Here is a 21,178-nt window from a genome sequence, read left to right on the forward strand (position 1 = left end):
CGAAGTTGAATCTGTTAACCTGACAAAAACACACCCGGAAAATGATGTAATCATGAATAAATGAGTAATAATGTGACGCCGTGCATGACTCTGGAGGGATTTGTTCATCAACAGAGTTTTCCCTGAGCTCACGTATTAAAGTCTTGATGGATTGTTACATCTCATCGAGCTACATGTATACATGTTTAATAGAGAAATTAAGTTTCTGGCCAGAATCTGCAAATATTTCCAGTAAATCGCAAATGCCAAGTGCCTGGTGTGCCCTGGCAATTGGATTTCAAAGCGTTCTTATTCTTGCAACTGATTGACAATTCTTATTCTTGCGGGGCAAATTATTTGTTGTATAGGGCCCCATTTTTTTCTTTCTCTCTTCTTTCTTTAAAACACAACTTATTCTTGCAAGAAGATTTGATCGAAAATGTAAGCTTCATTATCGGTCATGTTATGAATGTCTTGGACTAGTTTTCAGCACCAACATGTAAATCAAAAGCACCATGGAAACCAGATTTTAAACCGGGATATTATTGGTCTAGATCTGTCATGAATATGAGGTTTGGAGCTAGGGGTCAGATGTACACTTTGGATGTGGAATGACAACCTTGGATTGATGAAATTGTGTTTGATGTGGTTACAATGCAACTAATCGTCGCTGCAACCCTTTGCTTAAGTTGTGAGAGCATAAGTTGGATGTATGTATTGTCATTTTGGCTGCTTGTGTTTGTTTGTTTGTTTGTTTGTTTGGGTTTTTTTTTTTTTGGGGGGGGGGAGGGGGAGGGGGCTGCCTGTGTTTGTTTCTTTGGCTGTATGTTGTCCACATTCTGATCTGCTGAAATTATAAGCCATGGCAGGAATCTGTGATACCTGCCATGACCATGATAGTTCTTTGTCTATGCCCTGTTGTTCCACATAAGGACCAGTTTCACATGGATATATTAAATTAAAAGTGTTTCATTTGGGTGTAAATTGAGTCTGTGGTTATGTTGGGAATATTTTGTAGTTCAGTGCAAGTTGAAGAGGTGCACGTTAATGTTCTAAAAATGGATCATGTGTACACGAGTTGGATAAACCTCAAAAATGCAAACATGCACACACCCACACACATGTTTACACACATGATGCACACGTATAGGAAACATGAAAAGCAAATGTGAGCAAGAGACGTGCAAACTGCAGCAATCTCCCTTCATATTATTGCCCTGGTTGATCTGTGTGTACCTCTGTACGTCAATATTTTGTAGCCCTGAAAAATATTGCTATGAATGCATACTATCAGATGAGTGAGCTCAAACATTCGAGTGAGCTCACTCCTTAAAGTTCCATATTTTCCTTTGTGGGGATGAATTATGCTTCAATGCTTAAAGTCTGTAATTTTACAAGTATTCCTTGAAATGTTTTGTCCACATCACAGACGTGTTGTTTGATTTCATCTTATAAATCCTGTTATTATTATGTTACCCATCTGAGGACTGATTTTTCAGAATACCGTAGACCTCATATATGAAGAGGTCCCAGACAGTAATGACAATGTTAAAAATGTCTTACAGCCTTTAAAAAAAATCCATACAGATGTATAATATGTCGTATTAATATATCTCCTCTTCTTTCATGATTCATATTATGTGCGGTACTTTGCTGATGTGCAATAATCTGCATTCTGAAGTTTCAAATGTCAAAAGTCTGTATTATGATTTTGAATTTTGTTCATCTCTTCCGCAGATGCTCGTATGACAAGACAGCGGTCAAACCCTGATGAGCAGCGAACATCCGAAATGGAGGCCAGCAGTGGCCGGTCAAGGAAGTCTGGTCAGGGAGGCCGAGCTGCATATCTAGACCTCTTCAGCCAGCAGAAACTGACTGCTCTCATGCGCAACGTTGCCCCTGGCCGCAAGATCAGCATGGCAAACTTGGCCGGCAAGAAGTCCGAACAGAGCACAGAGTCATTAGGCGACGAGAATAACAGCAACAAGTACGTTCCAAAGCCGTCGCCTGATAAGAAGTCGCGGCGGATTTCGAGTAGTAAGCCCCTGGACATTGATATAACGCAGTTCACCAAAATCAGAGGTGATGTTGGTGCCAAGACACGTAATCGTCACCTCCCGTTTTCGGGCATCCTGGCGCTTCACCTGTTAGGAGGCAGGAAGATGGCCCCCACTTTAGCGTCACGCAACCAGGTCCGGGATCTCTACTGTGTAATCGAGATAGACGCTGTCCACAAGGCGCAGACGGCTACGGTCACGGGTCGGGATGAGTTCTGCTGGGACGAGCGGTTCGAAATCGATTTGGAGCGCGCCCAGGACATGGGCATCATGGTGTACAACTACGGCTGGAACACGGAGGGCCGGCAAAAACTGTGCCACAAGTCCCACATCCGGCTCACGCAAATCCTCATCCACGCCAAAACGAGGGACGACGCGTACAACCTGGCCATACGCATGGAGCCGCGGGGAATCCTGTACATTTCGATGTCCTTCACCGAGCGACACGCAACTCTGAAGAGGGTGCCCTCGCTGGACAGGCGGGGCCTGTTCGGCGTGCCCCTCGACGTCGTAGTCAGGCGGGAGGGGTCACCGCGGTTAATACCCATCCTCCTGCAGAAGTGCATCCACGAGATAGAGGTACGAGGGATCAATGTCATAGGGATATATCGTGTGTGCGGGTCGGCCAAGAAGAAGAAGAAGCTCCACGACGAGTTTGAGACGGCCAGCGCACTTGTTGATCTCTCGTATGACAACTACCCGGACATCAACATCATCACGGGTGGGTATCACTATCATTTCTACTAACAAGTCTGAGCATGTGTCGTACTGTAATTGTAACTCCACCATGTAGACCACTGCATCTAAGATGTGATGCTAGTTTTATGTGGTCCATTTATTTTTTTCAAATCTGGTCTCTTATCTTTTCTGTCAGTAGAGGAATAGAAAAAAAAAATGTGTAGATACTATTTCAGACACAACCATTTCAATTAAAACCCTAGTTTGTTTGTTTGTTCATTTGTTTGTTTTTAAATGCTGCCAAAGATTCAATGTATAGGACTACCTACCGTACCATCACATTTTTAACATTACATTTAGTTGTTAGATGTGAATTACTATGATATCATTGGTACGACTGCCTATTTTTCAGTCTTGATTGTGTGCCTGTGAAGTGACAAAAGAGAAAGTAGATTCCCGTTTGATTCAGTAATGAGAATTTAAAGTCCCTTTTTAAATTTTTTTCATACATGCGATTTCAAAAAGAGATCGTGGTTATTGTAATCAAAATGTAGTATTCTAGGACACTTTAGAAGTTAAATGTAGATGGAGAGCTGTGCATGAAAAGATTGTTTCATACAATACTTGGGTGTAGAGATGTAAAGCATCTGCTTACACGTTATATGTGCCTTTCGTAGCACATGTAATTCATAAGCAGTTGAACATGAAAAGAATTCACCAGACCTTTGGAAACAAACCTATTGAGGAAGAATGAAGCTTACAAGTTTGATTGACTTGATATTGTAGGTAGGCTCATACGATGGTGTTGCCAAAGAGGAAATAGAAAACAGAGAGTAGGCCATATGTGAATAACCTCAGTATTACATTATCATCTTCTTCGGGTGTCGGAGTACAAAAGATTAATTTGCAGTTTACTCTCAAGTCTAAAGCTTGCGTGCAACAGAGTTTTGCACAGGGATAACTCACATGTTTTTCACGTGATACACACCAGAGTGTCACTGGATTGTATGTGGTGCGAATTACCGGCCGACAAAAGATTTATATGCAAAGTCTCATGAATAGCTTTGAATCTCCCAAGAGTGATCATGCAGCTCAGAATCTAGTCAAATGCCTCTCTTCGGGAGCAGCTTAGAAAAGTATCAGACCGATCCTCTCTGTAAACAGCCATGGGCTGGTTTGTTTCACTCTCAAAATCGAGATGGGGAAAATTGTCATTAACGGTTTGTATGGTGCGATATACAAAATGGATTTTATTTTAAATTCTCGTCAGGGACGTCGCCTGCAGCGTATTTGTTAATATTGTCCAAGTCCTCAGACAGCAGTGTCAAAAATTATGTTAGTGTGTTTAGGTGCCATGATTTCAGTTCTTATGTAATGCTTATTGATGTTGATGGATGATAAACAAATGTCCTGCCAGTCCTAAAAACCAGAAATGTTTTTCCGCTAGCCCTCAAAATGTTTATCTTATATGATAAAATACTTTGAAGTTGCATGGTCACCAGTCTGCAATAATGTAGAATTATGTCAAGCACAACAAGAAGACACATACAAAGCCTCCAAGAATAGAAAGTTCTAGGGTGGACACTGGTGTATGGAAAACTTTTATCATATTTTCAGGGATTGTTCTTATCCTCTTGACATCAAGTGTATCTAGGCACAATGCTTGCAAAGTAGACTGCAGTACTGATCTACAGTAGATTGTAAAGTAGTTCAATATATTCATTTCATGTCAGTGCAAATTTCAGTGCTATGAGCTCGCATTGTAGTGCATGAACATATACATGTATGATGGCATCAGTGCAAAAAAAAAAAGAGGAAAAAAGTATGAATATACTGCAGGACATTGTTGCATGTGCAGCTAAGTAGATGACATCTTTTTAGTCGTTCAAATATATAGAAACAATGGGGGATCGTAGATACTGTGAATATATTACAATGTATGTCATATCATATGGCTTCATCGTGCTATTTGGGCACAATTCATAAGATCTGTTACAAAATATTCAGTATCAATATGTGTTTAAATACTATGTAGACCTAACTGGCAGTCTTTGGAATACAGAATAAGAAGTTGCATTAATTATTAAGTATGAAAAAGAGTAGAAGAACAGATACTGATGTGATAGAGTAAGGTCATATTAAAGTAATATTGAATCTTCTGATATGCAATATGTAAAACATGCGATATATAGGCCATTGGGTTGGTTGTATCATTACCTTATTGTGTAAATGCAAAAGTTGGGATATGGTATATGTACATATATTATGCATTCAGTGGGTGTATCTTCCTTCATCTCATACATCTCAGCTATTGTATCAGATTCACAGCTTTGATAAAGTCTTGTCTTCTGTTACCTCTCAGTTACATAAGCGTATCCTTTCATACACTGGAATCACACTGTTGAAATTTACAGGTTTGCGCACATTCCATCAAAGTGTAATCACCTGCAAAAATATACTTTATTCAACATTGCAAACACATTGTGCATTTGGAGTTTATGCAAAAAAAAAGGAAGAAAACAAAAAACAAAATTGAATTATCTAGAGGTTCATGCAGTATACAGTGTCAAATGTATTGTAGCATTATATGCTGTCTGTAGTGTGAAGTGATGAACCATATTGTGACTAGCAATTTGTATCAAGTGTATTTTAGCAAAAAGGAAAAAGGATGTAATAGTAAAAGGCCTCATACACACTGATTTTTTTTTTAATCAATTAGAAGAACAGAAATACTGTGCTGTTTCTCCATGGAAGTGTCATTCTGTTGTACAAAAAGCTGTACGTACGTAGGAGGAAGTGGATACGTTGTACATAGCCAAAAGGAGAAACTGCTTCAAATTCTCGATACAGCTTCTCAGCACACACACGTTAGTTAAAAGGTCTGTCACTGTGTGTATAGCAGTGGATGAGAGCCAGGGAAATAGAAGACTGAAAAGCAGCCCTCAAGATGCATGGCCATGGTTGTGGTACAGGTTGGGTTTATGCATAGGATGTACATGTACAGCAAAGGATGAGAGATGCTTTTTTTTTTACACTGAGACCAGAAGCAGTGTGTATAGGCGAGTATGGGTACTAGTAGGTTAATGGCTGTGCACAGTGAGTGTGTGTGTTTGTGTGTGTGTGCATGCATTTATGTATGTGACTAGTGTATATTTGTGTCTGTGTGTCTGCCAATGCACAGGCTATGAACAGCATCCTTACCCACCTCCTTTGCCTATTCATTCCCTGTGTATACACAATGTGTGTGTGTGTGTGTATTTTTCTCTGCATGCATATATTGCACAAAATCCAAAGCACCCCATGCCTTCCTCTCTCCCTCTCTCTCCTCATCTCTCCTGCCAACATCTCACCCAAGCTCCCTTCCTGCACTGCATGCAGCACCCGTTTGGTTTGGTTTGTCGTCCGTTGTTGCTGGCTCCTGTGTGGCATTTTATTACATTATAATTCCGCTGTGTTCAATTTGGCGGGGTCTGGTACAGAATCTCGGCAAGCTGTGTGAGCCGTGTGCAGCCCAAGCCTCTTGCACTACCGCCGCCTTGCACTGTCGCCCATTCAAAACACTGATGAAAAACTTGTGATATAAACAATGAGTGCAGGTCACATGTGGTTTCATTACTGTTAAATGAAAAGGGGGGGGGGGGGGGGGAGGGAGACAAGTATTTAATAGAAACATAAATTAGTCAAGACATACACACTTTACATTAATTGTTACACACTGCTGTCTTGTGAGATGTAATGTTGACATGTAATTTCAGGTTGACAACAGAATGAGAATTTATGACTTGTAGAAATATCGCCTACCTCAAAAAAAGATTGAATTATGGCACTGTTGCACTTGAGTCACGGAAAGATAAATATTCTGGGGAATGTCTTCAACTATGTGTTTACTCTGATAAGTGATACAAATTTGTAGTGTTAGGTTGTGAAGCTTTCAGACTCAGTTTTCCAATTCCATTGATAAATATTTCATTCCTGGGAACAGCCTTTGGACAGACAACTATTATTAGTCCAGCGGATATAGAAAAAATCATGCACTTTATGGTAAAAGCACCATACTTGGTACACATGTACATGATGCCAATATAAGTCATTTCTGATATGGAAGCCACTCTGATTCTCCCTCTGGCGGCCGTGGCGGCCATTTTTCAAAATGGCCGCCATGTGATATAGCAATGCTGTGTATTTTGGAAACTATAAGTCCAATTGTCGTGATTCTTGTACCAAAGTATAGGGTTTGAGGGTCAAGGATTCCAATAAAATAATTTTTTGAGAGGATAAAACCATGGCAACCTACTTCTTGGCGGCCATTTTGAAAAAATATGGCCACCATGTTAGATAAAAACATATCCTTAAAACGCATGGACAAAGGGTCATGACTCTGGTACCAACTTATATGTTTTGGGGGTCAAGGATTCCCATAAATTCAACTGTAAGTGAATATGAATCGCTTCATCCTACGTTTTGGCGGCCATTTTAATGAATATGACTGCCATACAACAGAAAATGAATATTGTATATCTTCGAACTAAAAAGATATATAATCACGATTCAAGTGTAAAAGTATAGTTTTGGGGTGAAAGTTTTCAATTTAATGATGTTTTAGCAAAGTGAATAGGTTCATCACATCCTTTATTTTGGCGGCCATTTGATAAATATGGCCTCCCTCCAGTTATATAGCGTACGAGTGTTATGAAAGCGGGATGCCCATTGTGGATTGATTCTGGTGTAAAAGTTTGTTATAGAGTTCAACAATTACTTGTTCACTCATTTTCAGTATTCTAATGTGGAACATCTGGGCATAATTGACTTTGGAAGCATTTTGGAAAATATGCTCAACTTCCTTTATAGGATTTCTGTGTGTACAGTATGTGAAAAACATGATCTTCACAATTTCATGTCTGAAGTACATATTTCTCAAGATTATACAGTTTCTAGAAATATAGACTCTCGCTTTCTCTGGTCCCTGGACCAAGGAATGAAAATCATAGTTTCCAACCAATGATATAGTACATCTGTTTTCTTTGGAAATATGACACTAAGTGTGAGAAAACTTCTAAAACTTATTGGGTTACTTTTATACATATAATGTAAACACACTACAATTATGTATGTCTGTAAAAGCCATGATTGATCAGGCTGTTCTGATACTTACAACTACACTGAATCTTATACATCAAACGATAAAGTAAATGTAATAGGTATCATACGATACATCTTTACAGGTTTACATCAAATTGTAATTTGCAGCGTAGTGGGTAAAGAATCGGCCTCATGAAAACAAATCAGATCTTCTGCCAAAGTTTTGTATCCTATACCAACATCATTTCTTTTAGACAAAGCTGGACATGTTAGGTTTTTTTGTGTCATCATCTTGACATATGCATATGATGTACTTGGTCCAATCTGTTTCTTTCCTGGGAGCTGGTTTCTTGGTTGAAATGAGCTTTGCTTTTGAAGCCATGTTATCCTACAAATAGACCCAGTTACCAATTACTTAAAAAGATAACATTTTATGTAAATGTGCTTCACAGAGGTAAAGCAAAAAACTTATGTGTACATTTTTTCTAGAAATGTGACAAACATTTTTGTTAAATGGATTTGTGGTTGTGAATTTGACCTTTTGATGTACAATTATTTGTAAAGAACAAGAACAAGGAAAAATCAAATTATCTGTATCTGTGTGTAGTTCTACTCTGAATACATTACTTGTTATAGTTGATTTATGCATTAATTTTTATCAATGATTTTAGCCTCTTGAACTGAATTTCACCCTATCCTAACCCCAAAGAAATTACCTAAATATATATTTGATGCATTTGCCATTCTCATATGGAATAAGGATTAAGGTTTCATAATTCAAAAGCAACTTCGACAGGTAAATGGACAGTGGGCATTTCAACGCAATTTTATAACGTAACAGCGCCCATCCAAAATATAAACTACAAGAAAAATTATGCTAATTTATGAATTTAAGGAAACCTCAAAGAAATACAAATTTTTGGGTTCATAATTATTGGAAGATAAAACTGCAGAATAAAATATTCAGTATATCGATCTTTCTACTTACCGGCACCAGTAGAAATACTGAAGACGTTCTCTAAAGCGCACCTGCATCTACATAATTATGCATTAACGTTCATCACCGCTCATCAATGGATGATCAGGAACAATAATTGTTTTGGATTGTCAGAGCCCAGTCGATTCCTTATAATTTTGTGTAACAGTTTTGACAAGGTCATACTATGAAATAATGAACAAGAACTGAGAACTTTAGAAATCAGTAGGTCTTATAAGACTGCAATAATCATGTTTTTGTGGCTGAAAACTGACAGTACACTTATTGTACTTTCCTGTCTATGCATCAAAAATTGGGGGGGGGGGGGAGTCTTCTATTCCATTCTCACAATTTACTCTACCTAACTGGTATTCAACATAATTATCTTCATAGTATTCGAGGTATGCAACAATTGTACTTATGTGATGTTCAATACCTATACTTGAATAGTGGATGTGATAGAGGTATGGTCAATCAACAACAATCCATGAACAATAAAGAACTAATCGCTGCAACAACAAAGGAGGTTCATTTATACCAATAATAGGTGAACGATTCTTGTCAATGGGACAATGCATATGGCAAGTGAGGGTGTATATATATATATATATATGGTAGCCCCTCAGAAAATGGAAACGAATATTTTTTTTTCAAAAGCAAAACGAAATTGTCCAATTTGGTCGAGTACTTTTCTTTCTAGACATGTTTTTGTTTATCATTAATTTCTTACTTTATTATATCAAAGCTCAGCAACGGAGACTACCCAACAATTGAAGGTGAATTTTCGACAATAATCCTATTCAAGCATTCCACATTGTGATGTGCGGCCTCAATTCTTTGTTAGTCTCCCAAGGCAGTGGCTTTTGTTCGATGCTGAAATTTGTTGAATTGAGCTAAGAAATTTACGCTCGACCCGTCTTTACAAAAACATCTGTAGAATAAAAAATCCTCAACCAAATCGGATGATTTTGGTGTCATTCTTCTTCTAGATAGATTCTCTATAACTTTATGTCATTCATTTTTTTCATAAAGTAATGCAAATGTGCAAATTATTTGCGAAAACTCGCGTTTCCATTAATTCTAGGCCACACTGTATATAATGTGTGTGTGTGAGCGTGTGTGTGTGTGTGTGTGTGTGCGTATGCATACTCTATGTAGTGCGGCAGTCATATTTATCAAAATGGACCTGAAAACGAGATGTGTTAGTTCTTTTCATCAGCAAATGCTTGTTTAAAATTATTGACCCCAATTAGTTTCAAAGACGTACAGTATAGTATATATTGCGGTGGCCATGTTATAAAATGGCAGCCAAAACGTATAGGATGTGATGGTTGTATACACGAAAAGATGTATCCATTTAAATAATTGAACCTCAAAAACATATTTTTGTACCAGAATCATAAAGATGCACCCATTGGTTTTAAAGATATATGAATAGAATGTAGAGCGGCAGCCATGCTTTTTTCAAAATGGCCGCTAATAAGTAGGTTGCCATGGTTTTATCCTCTCAAAAATTATTTTATTGGAATCCTTGACCCTCAAAACCTATACTTTGGTACAAGAATCACGACAATCGGACTTGCAGTTTCCAAAATACACAGCATTGCTATATCACATGGCGGCCATTTTGAAAAATGGCCGCCATGGCCGCCAGAGGGAGAATCAGAGTGGCTTCCATATCAGAAATGACTTGTATTGGTATCATGTACACGTGTACCAAGTATGGTGCTTTTACCATAATGTGCATGATTCACCCTATATGTGCTCTATATCCGCTGGACTATATAGGGAAAAGGTCTAGAATGTTCTTCCTTGCTAATATTAGTAAATCATTATTTGTGACCTGAATCTTAATGTAGGAGCTATAGGCCTATTGAAAATACTTCCAGAAGATACAATATCCTGACATCTACATTTTACCCATGTAAATGCTCTAGGGTATTGTTTGTAAAAAAAAAATGTATGTAGACAATTTGCGGCAGTAATTGTTCTCTCAATATTATCCAGATGTGATTATCTTTTGCCATCACATTTTCAGTTGTTCGTTTGTTGTTGTTTTTTGTTGTCCCCTCATCAAGACGTCATGACAGCTTGCCTTGATTGCAGACTTGTGCTATAGATGACTGAAATGCTCAAGTATTGTATACGCCGAATATTTCGTGAGATTTTTTTATTTTCGCGAGTTAGGTGCTATTCGCGAAATTAAAGACGCGCAAAATAATGACTCTGGTCCCGATATGAATGTGGCACACATGTATACATTTTTCCGTACAGTACAGTACTCGACAATCGCAAATTTAACCACTCGAAAAATCTTCAAGAAGTCCAGATTCGCGAAAATTTAGACTCGATAAATAATCGGGCATATACAGCATGGCATTACAGTGTTATTCTCAAGACTGACATATGGTTCAAAGCAGCACAACTTTATGCGAGTGGTTTCATCGATGTCGATGTTGGTGATAACTGTTGCCATGGTTACTCCCTCTCTCTCCCCTCCCCTCCCCCCCCCCCTCCACCACCACCACCATCATCACTGCAGGTGTCTTGAAGGACTACCTGAGGGAGCTTCCTGACCCCCTGATGCCCCCCAAGATGGTGGAGCGCCTCCTGTCCATGCTCACAGGTTCATCGCCGGACGACCCAGTGTGCAACGGGGAGGATGTGGTCTCCTTGGTGGAGGACTTTGGAGGAACCAATAAGGTGGGTCTATTAACCCATTGGATCCCACAAACTATACTCCTGTGGTTTGATGGGATTATATAAATTGTGATTTGATTATATTTATTTATATATCTCTTGAAGGACAAGTCCACCTTCATAGACATGTGGACTGAGTGAATGCATCAATAGCAGAACACATCATTGAGAATTTGAGGAAAATCAGACAATCCCTTCAAAAGTTATACATTTTTGAAGTTTCTGTGCAGTCACTGCTGGATGACAAGACTACTTCAGCTTGTGATGTCACATGTGTAGAACGATATAAAGAAAATATAAAGAAAATTCAACATATTTTCACGTTTCTCGCTTAATAAAAGGTCACCTGACATGCCTTTTTTAGAAGGCAAGGGGAATAATATTGCCCTTAACATGCGTCAGTAACAAGTTGAGGAAATGTACACTTTTTTCAAAAAGTAAAATTTTGTGAAATTCTCTTTATATTTTCCTTATATTGTTGTACGCATGTGACATCATGCACTGTAGTAGTCCTGTCATCCAGCAGTGACTGCGCAGATACTTCAAAAATTCATAACTTTTGAACGGATTGTCAGATTTTCCCCAAACGTTCACTGATGTGAAAAAATCTGTCATAGCACATCTCACCCATCTGCATTAATATTCTCTTGCTTTCATTCAAGATGATAATTATCACAGCAAAATTGCCCCAGGACTTGTTGGTCAAAGGATAAATTAACCTATAAAACTTATGCAAATTCAATCAGTGCAGAAACATCAGCGGAACACAAACAGCCATTCAAAAGTTATTAACATTTACAGTTTGGTATGTCCAAGTGCCGTCATTGCTGAAAGTACAATATCAAGTCAATAGGGATGATACTTTATGGAAAAATCCAAATATTACCATGTGTGGGATATTTCCACATTTGATGGACGGACTCTTAAGTAAGCATAGTAAACCATTATCCAGAGTGAGTAGAAGAACTGTCATTATTTCTTATATTGATTCTCTGTGAGCATCCTCTGTGATACATTTATTTTAGATCCTTCTGAAGACAGTGTTGAATGATACATATAGAAAGCTGTTTTGCCAAGAGAAGTCAACCCCCTCAGAAAAAAAAAGAATAAATTTCATTGTTTGTTTTACTGATATAAGATGAGTTAAATGTAAACAGAAAAAGATGTTGTGCACAGTGCATGGGGAATGAGCGCAGCATTTTGGCATGCTGCCAAAAGCCATGCTTGAATGAGCACTGGGGAATTCTTCGAGTGACAGGTTGCAGTGTCATTGACCAGGCTCAGGCAAAAGCATTTTGACGCAGTGTTGCTCAAGGAGTGTTGGTGACACATTTGGTGGCAAGATGTCCTGCTTTCCATGACATCCGAAAAATCAATGCACAATTGGCACTTGTGGTGAGAGATAAAATGTGACATTTAAGGGAAACTTTGATGTGGGTTTGTTCAAATGAGAATGTTGCACTGCCTTTAGAATTGCCAGTACTTTGTTGTTGTCCAGGGGAAAAAGAAAGCCTTGACTTGACTTAAATGCATAGCAGTAGTCTGGTCTATATATATATCGTCGCTGGGGCGACAACACCTCGTATCTACAAAATGTCAATTGTTCAGGAGAGCAAAAAAACGTGGGAGCCAAAGCACTGTATCAAATGTGAGAGCCTTTTCTTTGACATGCCATGGTGGCTTCATTTTTAGGGTAAGACAGCTGGGATATGGACAGGACATCACTTAACTGATTATCTGACCATTAATCCAAAAAAGTTATTTTCCCCAAAATTTCAGATATGAGGTCTTGTCGCCCCAGCGATGATATTATATGTATAAATCCTTTGCTTGACTGTACATAATTGATATAAAATGCAGCACAGATACACTGTGAATTACATAGTGTTGTCTTTTGCACACTCATACTTCTATGTATGTAGTGCTATTGTAATGCTTCAATTCATCAAATGTCTTCTTACCCTGTAGTATTGTAATGTTTCAAACGTCATTCTACCCTGCAGCTGTGTATATCAGGATAATTTGCCAGAACAGGGCATTACAAAAAACAACAACAACAAACAAATAAACAAACAAACAAAATTCCACCCCTTTGACCATAGGAAAGTGAATGTTATCAACTCCAAGGTTGGATTTAGGACGTGAGCTACAAACTGACATAGGCTGTATGCTCCCAGGCCATACGTAAGGAGTGGTATGAGGTACAAATCCTTGTAACTGTAGGTGTGGGTTTGATTCCTGTGCTCAGGTTATAGATTGTAGTAAAGTGCTTTTGAGTACTACAGCGTTTTACAGGTGCCAAGTAGGCAATGACTGCTTCTGTTCTTTCGCTGCACAAAGGAGACAGTGGAATACATTCTGGACCACCTCAAGAACGTCATCATCCACAGCGAACGCAACAAGATGACGCCGTACAACCTCGCCGTGTGCTTCGGACCCGTTCTCATGAGCTCGGGGAAGGAAGATGGCCGCGGGGGCCGGGGGTCACGGGGAGCGACCGATGTCCGGCCGGACGCCAGGGGCGACTCCAGGGAAAAGTGCGTTGACTGTGCAGAGAAGCATATAGAGCTACTCTCGTGTCTCTTGGATGTTTGGCCTGTGAGGAGAGGTAAGTCCTTACCCCTCTCTAAGCCAGGGACTTTGGATAGTATGTACAATGCTATGAGGTTTCTTGTGCCAATCAGTACTCAAAGCACGCAAGGGGTTAGTGAACCCCCCCCCCTCCCCCCCCACCACCACATTATAATTACTGTTGTTCGTAGTACTACCGGCAAAACCCATTATAAAAGGATATTGTAAAACCAGAAACATTCAAATTCCTGGTTTTACAGTGCTGGAGACTGCAAGAGTTTTACTGCCATAAGGAAATCGTGCTAATGCGGATGCCTGTAGGATTCCTACATGAATACACACACGATGGACTACAGAGGGTCACGACACATTTAGCCCCGCGTGTGGGTGAGGGATAGTTGTCTTTTTGGCATATGCTTGTGTCAAATACCTAGAGTATTGTCAAAACATAGATTAGTGTATTTTGTAAACTTATAGAGAAGTCACCTGACTATATACATGTATTATTCATATTCAGTTTATTTGTTGGTCTGCAAGTGTAAACATGATGTTGTGAGAGACATGGGGTGGGATGCGGACGGAATAAGAAAGAGAATTTTCTAATATTTCTCATAACAAGCTTTCTTATGGATTCTTATCTTTCATGTGTGTGTGGAAGGGCCCTCTCATCATAGCCCCCAAAATCAGTCACACCCTCTTCTGCAACTAATAATAAAATCTTGTTATATCGTAGTTTATTATAGTGGGGTCAGCCTGTATCACTGTTTTCATTACCAAGGTCACAATTCTTAAAGTGATAGTAATTATCATCATCATCATCATCATAGTCATAATCATCATCATCATCATAATCATAATCATCATCATCATCATCATCATCATCATCATCAATTTCGCTCAAGTATTATCCTAATGTGAACTTGATTTTTTAACACACACACACACACAGAAAATGTTATTGTAATATATCTATCTTCATTGCAGGGCTAGAAACAGATGCTGCTGATAACTTCCCAACCAACAAGGTGTCCGAGGAGAAAGCATCCTCAGACGAACCAGTGGTCCCGGACAACCAGGAGGAGGACAGCTGTTACCATAGCAACGATGACCTGAACGACGGCCCCGCCCACGCGGAGGGAGAGAATCGGCAGAAGAAGGAGTCCGACGCGTCGGAGGTCAACTGGGATGCTGATCATCTGGAAGTCTCCGCTTGCTAGGGTCAAGAGCAATAAGGGCAGATGATTACTCTGAAAGTCATGGTACCTTGTTACCATGAGCTGAGAGAGAGCCTGAGGGAAAAAGAGAGCTTGATGTTGCGTCGCTTCTCTGTCAGATCATACTGTGGAACCTGAGAAACAGATGCAGTTTGTGTACCTTAAAGAGATCAGTCCTGCATCTTTGCATGTGGATACCACTTGGCCACTGCCAATGAAACTGACGCATTAGGTTCAATGGTAATTGTTGCCTCAAAAGGGAGAGAGGATATGCGTGAATTTGGTTGAGGGGGGTGGGGGACAAGGTTGGCCGTTTCTCTTTGTGCCAAGAAAAATGAAAGCTTCACCGATTTGGTGGATGGATTTTAAGCTGCCAAATGTAGAGCTGGAGTATGAGGGATAGATATTCACAACTTTTGCTGACTGCAGATGAAGCGACCAGTGTTAAAGCAGTGACCTCGACCTCAACGAATGGCCAAAACATTTTGAGGATTGCTCTCCTCCGAAGATATCCCGAGGCTGCGAATTCTCATAGGGATGATGATCTTATGTGTTGCACATGAGGCTCTGTAATTAACTCGTAGTTGGGTTTCATTAAGTCACTGCCTGCGTAGCGATAAATACTCCAAGAGCGGATCTTTGAGGAAATTGCTATATTTGACATCTCTTTAGAAATATTGCTGCGTCAATCGTGCTGCTGCAGATGCATTGCGTAGACTCCTTATCCAAGAGTATTTTTCATATGGTAAGCTGATAATCGCTTTTAATTAAATCAGGACTGTAGTTTTTTTGGCTTTCAAACAATGTATTCATTGATTTTTATGAACCCGAGGTTTGTCTCCGAATCTGTGATTTATCTTTAAACACCATCTTGCATGATATTGGACTACTTAAAGTGCAAATTCAAAGCTGCGATGAAACACACTGAAATATGATTTCTTGTCCATTATTAAAGTATTAGGTCCCTTATCGTGTACCCATAGCATGTAGAAGAGAATGTGAATACAAATGTAATGATGTATAGTGTGTCAATGTCTCGTGCCATCCAAATTCTGAGAAATATTAAATCCTTCCCCCTAATGTAGTACTACATGTTTAAGTTCTTCAGTACCCAGAATTTACATGTAATATAATGCGGCAACCAGTGGTGATGGCAGACTTAAGTGATATAGGAGTGCTGATCTTGAGACTAGATTGGAGCTCTTCAGTTTTTGAAGCTATTAATACTTTGTGGATCGCTTCTCATCCAACAGATTTGATAAGTGAAATGAATAGGATGTGATCAATATATGGCAAGCCAAAGAAATGTCCCATAAATCAAATAAACTTGGTTTATGGACCGATAAACTAAGTTTTTTTTTGGCAATAAACTAAGTTTATTGCTATCAGGGAACATTTGCCTCACCATATGCATAGTTGTTTTTCCAGGAAGTGCTGGCTCAGATTAGCATTGTCTGTGGGTGTGCTGATTTGGCAACTAAAATCCCTCAGCTTTGTGGAATTCAGTTGGCATTAGAGTCAGTTTGTCCTGATAAAAGAACTACTCGTTTTCGCCACGGCACAAACGATGCAGGGTGTTGGGTCCATGAGAAATCACCTGTTGGCTGCAACAGTGTAGTACTTTAATGTTACGCATGAATCAGGCAGGATAGGTACAATGTATACATGACCAATGGCTCGAGTAGTAGAGTGCTTCTAATGAACCTTTCATAGTGATGTACAATGATAATGCAGGAACCGATAAATCATATCAAATCAAATGCTATTTTTGCAGCAAAGCAGGCTACGCAATATGGAATCACACAATTCAAGTCAAACGTGCCTGTGCACATAACAACTTGCTCTGGGACGCATTTCCATCGGTCAGTGTATTACTGTGTGCATCACATGTGCTGTGTGCCAATGAAAAGACCCTACCGTAGGGTGATTGCCACAGCGGGTTGGCTGGAAAATCTTCTCAGTGACGATTCAAATGTTCGTAGCTCTTGCATATCAGAGTCGGTGCTCTTTGTGTGGAGGAGCCAGGTAACGTTTGGATACATAGCAATCAACTGTCATTAATTACCCACATGGGGAGACAGTAATTGCACATTCAGCAACCACAATACCCTCAACTTATCTGTAAGCATCTTTTTTTTTTTGAATTCAAATTTTTAGATAAAATGACTTCTTGAAGTTAGTGGTGAGCCATATTTCTGGCCTTGCATTCATTGTCCATTACATATCTCTATTGCAAAACCAAGCAGGAATAAAATACCATTGAAAATTTCATTTTGTGGTAGCATACAAACATACAATGTATAGGTTTGTTTTGCTGGGGAACAAAGTTTGACTCAAAGATAGCTGCCATGATGTTTAAATAAAATCCATTTGGTGATCAGGAATTATTTGACTTGGTTGTATCCAAATTGACAACCTACCTTTCTCTTGGGAAAATAAAGTAGTTCTGGCTCACGCTCCAGACTTTCACTTTTTCGATACACTCGCTCAGCATTAGTGACTCCACATTTCATTTTCATTGTTGTAAATGAAATTGTTACAAGGGGTCTCTACCACAGTTCAACAAGTTTGCAATGCCAATTTATTTGTTGATGGTGCATTTGCTGTTACCAGGGGAAATGATAGATTAGTGATTTGTCCGTACGTATCCGCTTAGGAGTCCGGAATCACCCAGAAGAATGTGCTTTTCATGCAAGAATGCTATTAGAGTGCTGCAGTCTTGGCCTGATTGGGTTGTGTGTATGGTGGACAGAAACATTACTCCATGGGCATACTCTGCAAGAAGTTTTGCAGTTCATTTTAACCCGCTCCGTATGGGAATCTGGTGGCCTGCATATTAAATCTATGGCCATTTCAGAATTCGGTATGGAACGGGTTAAAGTTGCAGTAGTTGCAGTTACCATAGCGACAATATAAACACTCACAACTGACTGGTTGTTTCCTTGCTGTTGTCATGGTAACAGCAGTTATTGTATGTGTGGAATTAGTGTAAAGTGCTCTATGCAAAAGGACCCTGACATGTTGCAAGCATCCAGCCAATGCAAACGGTGACATGCCAATACCATCTTAATGAGTCTGCTTTGTGTCTATTCAACATGGTTTGAAAGTGCAGATGACATTTGCCTCATACTGTAGTATGCATTTCAGTTACCGGTAAATAACATTGGCTGTTCCCATACCCCTTGTTCTGAGAGATCAACTTCAGTAGTATCAAAGTGGTAGGATATTGTTTTGAGTTTAGCCCAGCTCTGAATAGCGGGTAAGACATCTTCAAGAGTCATGCGTAGAGTAAAGGCCAGCCAAAGTACAGTGTGTAGATGCGGGTGGTATTTGTGAGCTGAATGCTGAAAGTAGTGCAATATACCCAGCCTTGTTTCATGTGCAGTCGAAATCATTCAGTGTGTCAAAGTATTCCATGTATGTACATTCTGTGTAAGATAATTTAATCGTAAATTGTATTCAGATTTTTGTCACTGTGATGATTGTACGGAAACTCGCGGAGTGATGGGATCTTTTCGTGACCTTGCCAGAATTCGTCGGGTTTCCCCTCGGGTTTGTGGAGTGAAACGACAGAACTGTTGCTCACACAAGCTTTCCCACGGTGTATTTATGCGGGAGATCCCCGAGGGATCATGTTAATATCTTCACAGCCGCAAAGAAAAATGTTGTTGAACTCTGACCCACAGAAAAGTTACTAACAAAATGAACGGCCATGATGAAGAACTTGTGTAAAACCCAGTCTGTTCGCACCTTGGGGAGAACCACTGCATAAAATGGCGACATACCGGCGTAACCCCACGTCAAACTTTGCTGCAGGACTTCATTGAGATGTGCTAAAAAGTTGTGACCCCTTAATGATGCTCTCGGCAAGTTAAAGGGGAGAAGAAAGAGTAGAGACCCCTGAAACTGACAGAGATTCGGAAGGAGAACATCATAGAATGTATGTTATTTTCTGATGCTGGAGGAAGACTTTGTGCTGGTTTGATACATGCCAAAACGAGTTGGGTCTGGAACCAAGACCGTTTTGAATATCCTTGTTCCAGACAGGCATCTTTGCATTGGAGTAGCTACGAACCCGGTATGTTTGGTATAAATTGCCAAAACTAAAAACCACAACAACTATGACTTGCAATTAAGAGTCAGTTTAATGTCGATGCGTCCTTTTAAAGATGTAATCGTTAACATGTGAGAACTGATTTTGTTACATTCTTAATGTTAGCATATCATTCTGTATTTGTATGAAGAAAGAAAAAAATGTACAACATGCTGTGCATGTTTGCGTCTTACCTGATGATAAATTGAAATATGTGTCAACATAAAAAAGGAAAAAAAAAGAAAAAAAAATTGCGGAGAAATGATTGTATAGAATATGGAGCAGATCTCATCATTGATGTATTCATGAGGAGTATTAATGTACAGACATATATTGTGGCATAGATCGAGTCTTTTAACTCCATCAAGACTGCTGTTTTGTTCTTAAACTGAAGCATTTAGAACTGTTTTAGCTAATGGACTACCAAAGTGGTAGTTGTACGACAGCAACTCATTAAAAAAAAAATGTGAGTACACCTTTGACAAGATCTCTCTTTGTAGCAAGATTTGACACATTTAGTCACTACCAAGTATTAAGAGAAGTCAATTATTTTTGTACCAATTATTTTCTGTTTGGGTCACACCACCTTTTCACTGTGAGACTTTTGAGAGCAAGACCCTATTCACACCTGAAAGATGAGCCACAGAGCTGTGGCATATGTTTCATATGTCTTATATATATATGTCTTCACCTGCTCCTGTGGCAGCGTCTGTTGACTTTGGGTTTCATGGACCAGTGCTGGAGTGTTTTGTGTCCCTCTTACCTTGGGCAGAAGAGCAGTTTTAGAACCTGCTGGGCAGCTAGACTACCTCCGGTGAGCGATTTGACCAAGTGTGCCAGCACTGGCACAGTTTGTATGTGGACAGCCCTCTAGGATGCTCGTAGGGGGAATTCATCCCGCTAGAAGAATCCCAATACTTAGCCAGTGTGATTAGGGTCTTTCGTGTGGCTTTTGTAGATGATGGTATATGTAGTTGATCCTCGGATGGTGTAAGTCATTATATTTTTTTTGGGTTTGGTTTATAGATGAATTACAAGAAGCTTATGTGTTTGTTGAATAAGTACTTATTCCCAAGTGGCTGGCTTCACTTGTAGACAAATTTTTTAAGAGAAGAAAAAGAAAAGTTTATTTTTTGAAACTCTTTTATTCAGTTGACGCTGGTGTCACATAAACAAATCGAAGCTAATGAAACAAAGAGTAATATTGTTTGATATGCTTTAGTTCATGTTTATTCTATGATGACCACATCCAAGTTATATATTATATCTCACAAATCTGCTTTAGCATCTAATAGTGTCAACATGCTTCTTAGGCTAGCACATTTGTACCTTTATTGCCTCCTGCATGCAAATAGATTATCGAAACAACGATCTTTGAGTTTCTGTTGGAAAACAAAGTGGAGTGATGTACGGTAAAACATGTTTTCCACGACAGTGGAATTCACTCATTGAAAGTAGAAATGTAAGTTGGATGGTGCAATATTTGAACTTTATGGAATTCAGTGGATGAATTCCTACGATATTTTGGCAGGACATATACTAGGGTAGAATTTCGGAGAAATACTTTACGACTTGTTGTGATAAGCTGATTTCAGCTCCACGAGATGTACATGTTTTCAACATTGATTAATTTTGATTGTACAAAAAACATCCTGGACTTCGCTCAGAGCTAAAATTCAAATGGTTGTTCATTGTCTCGGTAGTCGGAACAGGGTGCCCGATGCGATATCATCGACATGTTTGGACAGGTTCTTGACTTGCTACATGTTTTATTAGCAAAAGCAGTCAGGGTCGTTCTCCATTTTCTCAACACTTTTCTCGTCAGGTGCAT

General features: G+C 39.4%; 1 protein-coding gene across 2 annotated transcripts; it reads left to right on the forward strand.

The window, feature by feature from the left end:
• Positions 1-1,761: 1,761 nt before the first annotated feature.
• LOC139713862 (rho GTPase-activating protein 100F-like) lies at positions 1,762-17,524 on the forward strand. Of its 2 annotated transcripts, none has more exons than XM_071625564.1 (4): positions 1,762-2,757; positions 11,312-11,472; positions 13,810-14,077; positions 15,025-17,524. In XM_071625564.1, the coding sequence occupies exons 1-4, from the start codon at positions 1,770-1,772 to the stop codon at positions 15,255-15,257; spliced, it is 1,650 nt and encodes a 549-aa protein (XP_071481665.1). In that variant the 5' UTR covers positions 1,762-1,769; the 3' UTR covers positions 15,258-17,524. The 2 variants fall into 2 exon arrangements, with proteins under 2 accessions (XP_071481665.1, XP_071481666.1); XM_071625565.1 differs by having other exon boundaries at positions 13,813-14,077.
• Positions 17,525-21,178: the final 3,654 nt, after the last annotated feature.

This window comes from Diadema antillarum, unplaced genomic scaffold (genome assembly GCF_040938485.1).
Source record: "Diadema antillarum isolate AM-2024a unplaced genomic scaffold, OU_Dant_1.0 seq00002080_RagTag, whole genome shotgun sequence".
NCBI lineage: Eukaryota > Metazoa > Echinodermata > Echinoidea > Diadematoida > Diadematidae > Diadema > Diadema antillarum.

Coding starts and splice junctions, on each gene's coding strand:
- LOC139713862 (XM_071625564.1), top strand. CDS start 1,770: ATGGAGGCCAGCAGTGGCCGGTCAAGGAAGTCTGGTCAGGGAGGCCGA. Junction 11,473..13,809: donor ACTTTGGAGGAACCAATAAG/GTGGGTCTATTA, acceptor CGCTGCACAAAG/GAGACAGTGGAATACATTCT. Junction 14,078..15,024: donor TGTTTGGCCTGTGAGGAGAG/GTAAGTCCTTAC, acceptor TCTTCATTGCAG/GGCTAGAAACAGATGCTGCT.